The sequence below is a fragment of the Scardinius erythrophthalmus genome (assembly GCF_964197995.2).
Source record: "Scardinius erythrophthalmus genome assembly, chromosome: 5".
NCBI lineage: Eukaryota > Metazoa > Chordata > Actinopteri > Cypriniformes > Leuciscidae > Scardinius > Scardinius erythrophthalmus.
The window spans coordinates 22,724,210-22,736,685 of NC_138225.1; the positions used below are offsets into that span (position 1 = coordinate 22,724,210).

The 12,476-nt window shown below is 38.0% G+C and overlaps 1 protein-coding gene across 2 annotated transcripts; it reads right to left on the reverse strand.

Annotated features, from left to right (window-relative positions):
- Positions 1 to 1,271: 1,271 nt before the first annotated feature.
- kank1b (KN motif and ankyrin repeat domains 1b) lies at positions 1,272 to 12,365 on the reverse strand. 2 transcript variants are annotated; one of them, XM_081366217.1, is made up of 12 exons: positions 12,174 to 12,365; positions 10,335 to 10,427; positions 7,078 to 9,528; positions 6,897 to 6,983; positions 6,027 to 6,114; positions 5,728 to 5,856; positions 5,547 to 5,634; positions 4,615 to 4,834; positions 2,458 to 2,600; positions 2,164 to 2,364; positions 1,915 to 2,013; positions 1,272 to 1,807 (listed from the first exon to the last, which is right to left on the reverse strand). In XM_081366217.1, the coding sequence occupies exons 2-12, from the start codon at positions 10,369 to 10,371 to the stop codon at positions 1,754 to 1,756; spliced, it is 3,597 nt and encodes a 1,198-aa protein (XP_081222343.1). In that variant the 5' UTR covers positions 10,372 to 10,427; positions 12,174 to 12,365; the 3' UTR covers positions 1,272 to 1,753. The 2 variants fall into 2 exon arrangements, with proteins under 2 accessions (XP_081222343.1, XP_081222344.1); XM_081366218.1 differs by lacking the exons at positions 10,335 to 10,427; positions 12,174 to 12,365 and adding an exon at positions 9,964 to 10,088.
- Positions 12,366 to 12,476: the final 111 nt, after the last annotated feature.

Sequence of the window (12,476 nt, forward strand, 5' to 3'; positions counted from 1 at the left end):
TTAGGTAACAGGATAGTATGTTGAGATTGACCTTCTCAGTCATAGTTACAATTTCATCAAATATACAGAAATTAAAATAAGAGGACTAACTTATGATCTTCCCATTGCCTTTAGAAGATCAAGATGATGCAATTTCCTGTTGAAAATGTGTCTTGTGGAATATTCCAAGTTTTTCAGAGGGGGGGATGTGTTAGGGTAACAGGACTGAGTGAAAACCCGGGGACATGACTAAAATGTGTATTTTATCTAAAATATTAGATAAAATATTTTTTTCTCATAAAAATAAACAAACATTTTAAATACATTGGATATTAAGTCATACAACAATCCCCAAAACTTAAGATTTCTGAAGGATTTTAATCATTATATTTCATGGCAAAGTTTAGAGACAGAGAGTGGGGACATGCAGAAAATGCTATTTTTTTGTGTTATATGTAGTTTTTATTAATGTTTTTAATTATAAATTTTATAATTTGTAGTTAGCTTAATATGCAGGACATTTTGCTTAATAATAAAATGTATTTTAGAGTTAATTTTCATGCAATTTTTTACATATGATGTTCTGGGGACATAAATGTCACCCATTCGGTGGAATGGCTCATATACCTTTTTCTCTTTACATTTGAGCCCCTGTAGATCTGCTGCTATAACACGCTACTTTGACCCCTTGTTATAACACTCCCCTTTCTCCCCTAATGTTTAATTACCAGCATAGACTGTAACAAACAGATGTTTACATGGTAATATTATGGTACCTGCTGTCGTTCACCGCATATGCAGGTGTTGAACTTGATGAAGACCTTCTTCATCAATGCCAAACAATATATTGCAGGTTTGTTTTTTTAATAATTGTAGGTAAATCCACTTCATCCAGCGCTCTTATTGTTCTCTGTTATTGTTAAAGTGTCCGTCTCACGGAGTGAGAAACAATTGAGTCCGTGATTGAGCTGTCCGAATGATTTAGACTGAAGCGCGAAACGATTCAGGTCCTTAACCAGTTTGTCCGATTCATTTGAAAAAAGAATAATACTAATAATAATTCATTCACGAATGATCACTGTTTTTTTTTTTGTTTTGTTTTTTTTTGACCCATATGTTATTCCAACTGTATTATGAATAATAATAACAATAATAATATTTTTGGCAAATTTGTTCCTCAGAGATGCAACATTTTTCACCTGCAGTTCAGCTTTTCGTCATTAGATGGCATAACTGTTCAGATCTAAAATACTACAAGATAAGTAATGCAATTTTTTAAATAAACACAAGGTGGTGATGTAAGCACATATTTATTTACGTATATATGAACATGATATTTACATTTAATTCATTTTTATAAAGAGTTGCTAAAATCTAGATTTTAGATATTGAAATGCATAGAACAAGTGTAATATATATTACAAGAAATTAAATCAAGCTTTTAAAAGTAAAATCAATTGTATACAGTATCATAAAATGCATACAATTTATATATTACCTAAAATGAAGACATAAAACTGTTCTGACATGCAGTTTCCTAAGTATAACAGTTGAATTTAAAATATAGGTTTTTATTAGTAAACTGCATAACATTTTTATATTTGAGAAAGATAACTGCCAACAGTTAGTGCACTGCATATTTAGAACTACGGCTCTCTTTAATATTACATTTGTTTGAAGAGATAATGTGTAATATTCATCTCAGTCATATGATTGAACAGGTTGTTCAGAGGGGATGTTTGAATAGATGAAGAGCGCATGGGAAAATGTCATATTAATCAGAAAAGCTTATGCGTGAAGCGGGTGGAGTCTTGCTTCGAGGGGATCCCTGTGGATGAGCATGAAAACAGTTGTGCTGCTAATTTGAGTAATTAATTGGTAACATAAAATGAAATGCTATGAGAGAGTACAGGCATAGATAAGAAAGAGTCATACCCTAGGTTGGCCCTTTGAGTAGTTGACATGGGCATAGAGGAGCATAGCAATGTCTTTGTGTCCGGCCTCCAGAGCTATAGACAGAGCAGTGCTCTCATCCTACCAGCACACAGACACAAAACATACCAAACAAACACACAGACACAAATGTCATAGACACATTTAAACAAGAACACACATTTAAATCACAAATGGGAAGAATAATACACATTCAATCTTTTCTGTCAGATAGCCCATGAGGTTACTCACATTGTCAGTCAGTGTGGCATCACAGCCTGGCTGGGCCAGTAAGAGTTTGACAATGTCAGCATGGCCGTGTTCACCAGCACACATCAGAGCGGTTGACCCCTCATCATCCTGGATGTTGACCTCTGCCCCCGCAGCCAGTAGAGCCCGGACCATATCAATACGCCCATGACTGACTGCTAGCATGAGAGCGGTCTGACCAGCCTGTGAAGAAAATAGGCCAGTAAGCACAAAAGAATACTCTTAGGGAGAAACAGTTTTCTTAGTTTAAATACTCATATAAACTGAGACAGATACCTGGCTGGCCTTGGCATTAACATCGCCTCTGCTGAAGAGTTCTCGCACCACCATCATGTCTTCTTTTGCTTCCACGGCAGCCAGGGAGGCAAGCATTATGGGAGTATAGCCAGCCTTATTCTGATGATCAATATTACACACTCCTGCATGAGAAGGAATCCAATTAAGTTTGTCCACAAAACATTAAAGGATCCATAATTTTAACCTTTTTTAACAATCGAGTGTCTCTTTATAGTTTATTTAAACTGTGCTCAAGAAACAGATGCATTTAACACTCTTTCTGTGTCTAGTCTCTGAAATCTTGGATAAACATTTATATTAAACAAACCACAACCATTCAGAGGGGCAGTACAATGTTTAAATGTTTTTTAAAGAAGTCTCTTATTCTCACCAAGACAACATTTATTTGTTCAAACATACAGTATGAACAGTAATATTCTGAAATATTATTACAATTTAAAATAACTGGGTATCACCTTATTTTAAAGTGTCATTGTTACATATGTTACATGTAGTTACTATAGTAATAACTATTACAAATTGCATGCAAATAACCCATGCAATGTAGTTACTTACAGGCACAATATGTAACAATATGTAAGTTTTTAGATTCAAATATCCCAAAATCACTAGAACAATGTTACATATTTTGTTAACTTGTGTACTTACATTATCCCAAACGTTTCCAACATTTTAAATCCAGAGAAATCTGCTATTTTAACCTGGACACAGACCATGTGTCACCTGTCAATGATGTCATATCCGCGCTACCCTTGATTTCCGTAGAAACCATGGAAACACCAAAGACGCTTTATGTTATGCGTTTTATTAGACAGGTGAGCAACTGTTTGGATACATTTATGAACAGAAAACTAATCATTGTTATATAGCTGAACACGGTTAGTCTTATTGTATCAATAGGTTGTTTTCTTGATTTACCACGACTCACAAGTACCATGTTTTTACCTCAGAGACACTATTTTGTCAAGTGGCTAACATAGCATAATCAGAAAGAGCTTTCTCCATTCTCTAAAATTAATTGCAAGTCATTTAGCAACAGAAGTCATCCAGTTTTTATTAATATGACATTCTAATATCGAACTAGATTACTACAGTGCAACAAGTCTGTTATACCCGCCACCAAGCTAACGCAAAAAGTAACATTATAACATAATTTCAACACACTCATTTATTTAGCCATGTAAAACAGCTCCGCTGGACTCAACCGGCATGTATCGCAGATGTCTTTCATTAGCATTCGCTCCAGCGGTCTCGTTCATATTGAATACATTAGCATCCATGAACATGATTTCTGCCCGAATCCGTTGGATTGCTTTCCGTCGGCTGTGGAGGAGAAGAGTCAAGACGACAATTCCCAAAATTCCACGCTCAGTCACGGCGTCATCAAGCTACGCCTTTGTTTTGAACAAGCAACCTCAAGAGGTGAAAATTACATATTGTGCCTTTAATATTACTCGGTACTTAAATGTATAATTACAGTGTAACAAAGACACCTTAAAACAAAGTGTAACCAATAACTGTGTTCTATTTTAATATATGTTAAAAACTAATTTATTCCTGTAATGGAAAGCTGTCTTTACTGTCACTTTTGATTAATTTAATCAATTAAAAACAACAAAAAAAAAAAAAAAAAACAAATACTGACCACAAACTTTTGATCGATAGAGTAATGTTTGGTTGTGAAATATTCAATGCAGATCCTGCAAGCATATTAGTAATACAGCTAAATTAAGGTATAGAGAAGTAACAAACAGAGAAGTTTAATCTGGTGTTCTACTTTACATTGGATTAATCAAGGATTATGTGTTAACCCACCTTATTTTTAATGTAACAGCAGCACAGCCATTTGTAAATTGAATGTGTCAGACTTCCGGTGTCATCTGCTTCCAGTTATTTGTAGCTGTTCAAAACAGCTTGTTATGCTGCTTGATATTGCAAAATGGTAATTCTTACCATATAATTTTAATATATTGTCATGGTTATAAACTCACTGGTTTGTAGCACAAATAGTTTTAGTGCACTTTGTTATTCTTCTAGTTATTTAACTATAGCGGCTAATGAATCAGAAGTCTCGAACATTCACAGGAAATAGCTTACTTCTGCACTGAAAAATAAGGTGGATAGGTTTCAGGGTACCTGCAGCAAGTAGAATCTTTACTACGCTGAAATTAGAGTGAGACACACTGTAGTGAAGGGCTGTGTTGCCATTTTGGTCAGCCATGTTGGCCACATAGCACAGCACATCTGGCGAGACATGGCGGCAAGCGAAGAGGAAGTCCTCCACCATCTGTGGACATGCCCTCTTCTGACTGGACACACAGAACCACTCCTGCTGCACTGTGCTTAGACAGGAGCGCTTTTGCAAAGACAAACAGATAAAATGCAGAAAAAACAAATCAAGAAGTTGGGTAGAGTATTCGTGTAAACTACATGGACACTTTCTAGACATACTATGCCAAGAACAAAATGACACCAAATAAATGAATGCAGGCGTCGCAAGCAGGCTTTTAACACAAACAAAATACAGCAACGCTATAATTTGAAACTTCCCAAAACCCACAGAGTACCGAACAATCTGATCTATATGCCAGTGGGTAATTATGGGAGGAGGAGAAGACTGAGTAAACATAGAAAACATCAACAACTGAGTTTTTTTCCGACTGTGAAATGCAGCGCCACAATACATCATAAACTAAGTTTGGTTTGCCCTTCTTTTGCTTTCCTGTTGTTGAGTTATATATTTTTGAACCTTGAGAATTCATTCCCACATGTTGTTGTTGTGTGTGACAAAGCGACTGGAAAAAATAGAAGCCACTAACAATGTAGGTGAAATGAATAATTACAAAGCAAAAGCCATGGAAACAAGCCTATTAAACAATAGTGATTCAAAGTATTGGAATCCATCTCTGATAATAAAGGACATAAAAAACACATTCATACAATATGCTGTAAATGTTACAGACACTTCTTAGAAAGCCTCTACTAAATGCAGAGTATAGAAAAATACACTGAAACAGTAAAAGAACTGACATTAAAAGACAGATCTCAGTTATTGTTCTGTAACTCACCAGTTCTCTGTTGGATAGGACCTTGCTACCATTAAGGTGAACCTCCAGAGTTTGGCAGGCAGAAAGCATCTTCTCACTAAATATATACCTATAGAGTAGAAAACAAATGTACCATGATAACTTTGGCTGAACAGTTTCATCTTGCACTGAAAAAACAAAACTTGTTATTATGAGCATGAACCTTTCGTTTCTTTTAGGAATCTTCACTTTATCTTTGGTGCTGCCCTCTTTCTCTCTCTTTTCTCTTTTTTTCTTTTCATTTTCAGAATCGCCACTCTCAGACAAGAGGTCCACAATACCTCTCTGTGTACTGTATATTGACAGACAGAGAGAGAGATGTACAATTAAATGTACAATGCATATAGCAAAGTATATTATTCAAAAAGACCAATCTGGTAAAAGAGCTCTAGCTCAACAAAACAATGCGACACTGAGCTGAATTTATTAGTAATTTAATAAATAATGAAAACTTTTATTTACCCTAGCGATGCAGTCGTAGGGTTCGTACTATCTGTGGTGCTTTTCCTTTTCATGATAGACCTAAGACAGCGGTCATCACTGGGTGAGCCTGAAGGAAATGGATGAAGGATAAAAACAAATTTGCATAGAGTTGATGTTCATCCCCCTTCTTTGGAACTAATATATATTAAGAAAAGAAGCTCTGTGGAAGGGAATCATCATATTTGCGGGTCCTTGACATGAAGAAGCTTGAAAACCCCAGAAAACATTCCCTGGCCCTGGTTTGTAATGACATCACCTAAGCACACACACACTTCTGTATACACCAAAAACACCTGCTAAAGACTCATTTTTTCTTTAATAAGGACTTCTGATAGACAAGCACTCCTGCCTTTCAGAAACCATGCACAGCGCAGGCTTCCAGTGTGGATGTTATTCATGTCTGTGTCTGCCACATACCAAAGGACATTAGAGAATTCCACAAACCAACAGCAGCCCAAATATTCTAAGTGTAGGGCTTATTCAGCCAAAAGACAAACCAGAGAGAGAGAGAGAGGGAGAGAGAGAGAAAGAGAGAGAGAGGGAGAGAGAGAGCGAGAGAGAGAGAGAGAGGGAGAGAGAGAGAGAGAGAGAGAGAGAGAGAGAGAGAGAGAGAGAGAGAGAGAGAGAGAGAGAGAGAGAGAGAGAGAGAGAGAGAGAGAGAGAGAGAGAGAGCTATTTTCACCTCCTGTTCAAATTCCACAGCAGAAAGATTGCTCTGAAAAAAGTCTCCTCTTTTCTGCTTATTTTTGTATCTTACATGCACTTCTTTGTCGGGTGGAGTCATTTCGACCAGGATGAAATACTTTTGCTTGCTAACTTGAGGTACCTTTGACACATGTAAATACAAACCATGAAGAGCAGCGGACATCTGCAATTCCATTTGATTCTTCTGTTTAACCATTGAAGTCTCATTTGATGACTGGCTTTGTGCAGTGACTGGAAATTAGAAAGAAAAAGCATAAAGCATCTAAATCTAAATTTGACCAAAAATGCTTTTAAAAGGTAGATACACAAATATACACATCCTTACCTTTAACTTGTTCATCTAAGTGACCGTGGGACTGGAGAGTGACCCCATGTTTTGACCCAGGGTGGCTGTCGGTTAACAGGTCCTGTTGTTCTTTAAGTAATTTCTGCATGCGATCTATATAATGATCAAGTCCAGGCTCAGTCTGCACAAACATCTGGCCCTCCGTGTCGCGTATCCTCCCGTCCCCCACTTCCACGCCGATGCTCCGTGTCTTGACCGGATCTGGTAGACGGGATGGACCACATGCAATGTTTCGTGTATGGAGACCAATGAGGATATTCTCATTGATATTTGCCATTCCGATACCAACATCTCGTGTTATCACATTAGGGACAGCAGAGGTGTTTGTGTCTCTACCTAAGCATGTTGTGGTTCCAACAGAGTGCATCTGAACAGCAGCCATTCGGTCGCAAACCTTCCCATCCCCAACCGCCAGAGATCGAGTGATCGTATGTGCTGTGTTGGTATGTCTTTCCCTGGTGAGTGTGTGCTTTGTGTTGGTGCTGGCTTCAGAGATACAGGCCTGCAAAGTGCTGGTGCTGCGCGAGACGGTGCAAAAGGCTGTGCTGGTACGCTGTGACAAAGTCTGTGGGATTGCCATTACACTAAAGTCAATGCTTCGCACTGGGTCAGTGACAGTTCCTTGGGAAATTAGCGATTTGACAGCTATGACATCCATGTCGACCGTGCAGTCACCACAGCCTACCGTTTTGTGGGAAATGTTCTTCTTCTTCTCAATTGTCTCCAAAGTAATTGTGGCAGTGTCACACATGTACATTGTTGTCCCAACACCTTGATTTCGTGTTGCTGCACGTTTGCTTCCAACACATTGATCTTTTTGCGTCACTCTTTGTCGTACTTCCCAATCTTCCATAGGTGTATCTGGGCCAGATGAAACAACCTTAACTTCCGGTTTGCAGGAGACTCCAACAGCAATGGAAATCTTCTCTAGTCCTCCCCCAACAGCAGAATGCACATGGTTGGTGTGGTTTCCAACCCCAAGGGTGCGAGTTCGCAACCCGGTCTGGGTTGCGACGCAGTTCACTTGTGGTTGTGCGGAGGAACTCTTGTCAGCATGGTTTCTTGCTTCTGCTTCCCGCAATTCACTTCTTAGCTTGCCCATTTCTGCCTTGAGCATTGCTTCTTTAAGCTCAGCCTCCAGTATCTGAACCCGGTCACTTAAATGTTGGATGGTTTGCTGTTGCAACTCTGTATCTGCTTCCTCGTTGGATACAACCCCCAGCATAGTCTCAGTGACACTGACAGCCACTGACTGAGTCTCAGGTTTTGCACCAACAGCAAAATCCTTACAAAAGTTTAATTTGTGTTGATGAATAACATCAACTTCATCAATGGACCTGTCATCTCCAACTGCAACAGATTTTTGATCTCTCGTCTCGAAGGCAGAGGATTCAAGACGTGCATCTTGGATCTTCCTTTCAAGCAGTTGCATTTCAACACTAAGCTGTTGAAAATCCGTCAGACCAGAGATGGCACCGTGCTCCCAACCCTCCATCGCTGGTTTGCTGCTAAAATCTTTGTCAATGATAGAGCCTGATTTTTGATCTTCATCTTGCCTCTTGACCAAGGCGGTCAGTTGTCTCTTTTCTTCCTGCAAAACAGAAATCTTCACCTGTAGGACAGGAATGGCCTTTACTTGTTCCTCCAGGTCCTTTAACCTTCGCAAAGCAGCTGCCATCTGATCCCTGACCATCTGCAGGTGGAGTGGGCTCACACCGCTCACTGGAGATGCTCGGCCAGAGCTTGAGGGGCTGATTTTAAGGGTGTTCCCCAATAACAAGGAACTTTGTCGGGGCTGGTCTAGGACTGTCATCTTAGCACCTTGATTTAGGGCACTCCAGCTTGTATACGGAGATAGGGTACCACTAGAGCCAAGACCACCAAAACTGGCCAGTCTACGCCGTGGCTGTGGTTCTGGAGGTCCTTGCTGCGACGAGCCTTTCTCGTGTTCCAAACGTTTGCATGTTTCCATCAAAGTTTTTTCCACTAGAGGATTTGGTTTGGTTGGGGTAGGATGTTGTGTGGCTGGGGCAGACGTCCCATCTACATACCTCTGAGAGGTGACTAGGTCTTGAGGGACCTCAGGTCTTGGACATGAGGATTTAGGTTTGGAATGGGGAAGTGGGGGTCTTCTTCTGTTGACAGAAGAAGAGGAAGAGGATGAAGACGGAGACGTTTTCTTGGCTTCATCACTGCTCACTGAGGACAAAGACTCTGAAGAATTCCAGTGTGTGGGGTTTAAGATGCGTTGCGACTCAGAGGCAGCGTTTGCCGCTCCGGGTCGCTTGTTAAAATGCAGCCGTCGAATGGTGTCACTTCGCTCAATATCATCCACGTATTTAACAAAGTCTAAGTCGAGCTGGTACCCGTATGGTGTATCGATGCTGAATGGGCTACTCTGAAAAGTGTCAGCAGTGATCTCACTCCAGTCTGTTTAAACAAAGAAAACCAAATTATTTTGGTAGAGGAGATTGGAGAGTTCATATTCAAAGTTCATATTTATAAAGTGAATGTCTACTTTTTTGTGAGTAAAACTGTTCAATAATAAGATAAAAATATACTTCCAAGCCAAGAACATGAAAATTTATGACTGTGGACTGTTTATAACTAACATGCCTAAAAACACTATTTAAAGTCACAGAATGAAACTGAGACGGAAAGAAAAAGACGAAAAATATTTCGAAATTCAGAATAAAATAGTACATACATATACTTCATATTCACAGTATTGCAGGCACATTTCAAGTCGTGACATTCTCAGCTTTCAAAATGTATCTGATCTCCATAAAAATATGCATTCTTTACTAAAAAAAAAAACTCAGCAGCAAATGTCTTTCAAAACAAAATAAGGCTTAACTTTCTTACCTGCAGATTAGAATTTTCACCAAAAAGAAAATGTTGTAGACAGGAAAAAAAGTTCTAGTAAAGTTTGTTCGCTTTCTCCTCTCTGCCCTTGTCTTACTCATTCTGCTCTCCGCTTCCAGGCCTTCAGTCTCTTATTTTGTTTCTCTCCTCCCACTGCTTTTTTATTCCCTTTCTCTTTCATCAACTCAAGCATTCAAAAACTTTTCTATTTAAAAGTAAAAAAAAAAAAAAACATGCCTTTACACTGAAAAAACTTCCAAATATAAATAAAGATATCCCCCTGCATTCAGAAACTGGGAGCATGCAAGTCAAAACCATTTTATTATAATTTATATGTAATTTAAGAAAACTGCAGAGTTGCTGATTCTTACCTTGTTGATTCAGGTGGAAGTGTGTTTTCTGAGTCATGGCAGCTTTTTATAGACGATACCAACACTAAAATGTCTTTCTCAGCCGTGGAAACACTAGAAAAAGCAAAAACAGACAAGAGCACATTAAACATATCACCTAAGACATGTTTAGCTGAGAAACTGTATTATACTACATCAAGGACACCGCTAATAATCTCAATTGTTATAATAACAACAATAAACTGGTACATTTAGGGTTGTGTTCAAATTGCTAATTTTATTCCATGTATCAATTTAAAATTTATGGCACTTGGATTTAAAAAAAAAATATATATATATATATATTTTGCATTTGGTTATTTGTGGTTAACAGATAAAAGTAAGGGAAACCTTTCAATCATGAACCTCACATGATTTATCTTTTCATATACTGCCCCCTACTGAAGATAAAGGTAAGCAGTCTCATGTAGATCTGCAATACACCACCTGAAAAAAGTGAGGCTGAAAAGCGAAGAAAAAAATTTGGATCTTTTGAATAAACTGGTTTGAATGAATCAAAACCTTTATATTATTTTAAAATATATAATTTTGTGTTACATGGAAAAAAGAAAGTCAAAAGGGTATGGAATGACATGAGGGTGCGTAACTCATGATTGATTTTTTTTTTCCTTTTATAAGACAAACTGTCCCTTTAATGCATAGTTTTTACAGTTTCTGCAGATGCAAGCAGGAGTTATAGCTTAGTGACACACAACAACAAGCAAAACCATGTGTGTCTGCCACATAATGTCAAAATTCCATCTGATTAAGGAAAGGAAGAGGGGGAGAAACCCTGCAAACCAGGAGAAGCTTACACTGTCACTGCAGACAGATATCTGAAACATGAGACCTGCATTGTGTCAGCTGAATTGCTTGGCAGTGAGAGGACATGGACACATCGACACAACACGCACGAACGGACACACACTGATCCATGAACACACACGTATATCTGATATGAACAAAGGCTTTAGGGCATAAAGTAAAACTGAGAATAACAACCAAGAAAATGATTGATGAAAAAGAGAAAAGGAGATTAATTATTTAGAAATATTTTTTTTGTTACAAATGTTTCGTTTTATTTGTTTTTTACTGCAGAATAACAAATATGACCTGAAATAACTACTAATTGATTAATAATTTGTGCATCTAATATACATATAATTAGCACAAAATGTCCTTTATTATAGTACAAAATATACTTAACAGACTATGGAAACACAAAAAAACAAAAATAAGTTTGATTACTAAATATAATCAAATGTCCATGTTGTTGACTGTTACGTACACTAACAGAACAACTAACATTTTCTATTTATTCCATATGTTGGATCCTTACATACAAACAAGGGATGTTTTGTTGGAATTCAATGAAAGAGGATAAACCAATCTGGTTAGGTTTACTGGAAATAGCATTCTCAAGATTTACTTCGTTATAAGAGGGAAATATATGTGTGCATTAATGGATATAATCTGCTCCTGGTACAGCCCAGTATATCTTCGGTTTACTGGATTACACACTGCCTGGAGACTAGCTGTACCACATCTTCAACAAATAGCACAGGCCATTAAACATTCTTGTAAACATAACTTGAAAAAAGTGTGCAATAACTAATAAAGTGTATTTTGGTAGCACTAATAAATACTCCACCTTAACTTGTTTTAAAACATTTCTATGAAACATTATTGTTATTTACATATGCTACATGTCATGTCTGCAGCAAAGTATTCTTTGACCGTCCAAAGTGACAACAAATGCAGTGAATGACATCAATAAGATATCATATCCACACTGTGCAGGTGAGTCTGTTGTTTACATACCAGAGCGAAGCGCAACTTCAGAGATGAACTACGTTTCTTCCGCGTTTACATCTGAACATTTTTGTTTATCTTGAAACAGTGCTCCCGTAATGAATGCTTAGCGTAAACAGCCAGTCCTGGAGTAACTTTACCATGCTGTTCTGCATGCGCATAGAGGAGTTGCTGCTTACGCCATGACGCACTACGGCAGGTGTGCAGTAAGCTAACGTTACTACTTTTCATTTTGCATGACATTTTGGAAAAGTGTTGAAAGTTATCTGGCATTTAAAACAAAACATTCAATAACACTTGAAGGGAAACAGA

Bases quoted from the DNA above. Each gene is read 5' to 3' on its own strand.
- kank1b (XM_081366217.1), bottom strand. From the start codon at position 10,371: ATGACTCAGAAAACACACTTCCACCTGAATCAACAAG. The intron at 6,984-7,077 runs GTAAGGATGTGT...TCTAATTTCCAG, and splicing joins CTTAGATGAACAAGTTAAAG to TCACTGCACAAAGCCAGTCA. The intron at 5,635-5,727 runs GTTCATGCTCAT...TCTACTCTATAG, and splicing joins ATTCCTAAAAGAAACGAAAG to GTATATATTTAGTGAGAAGA.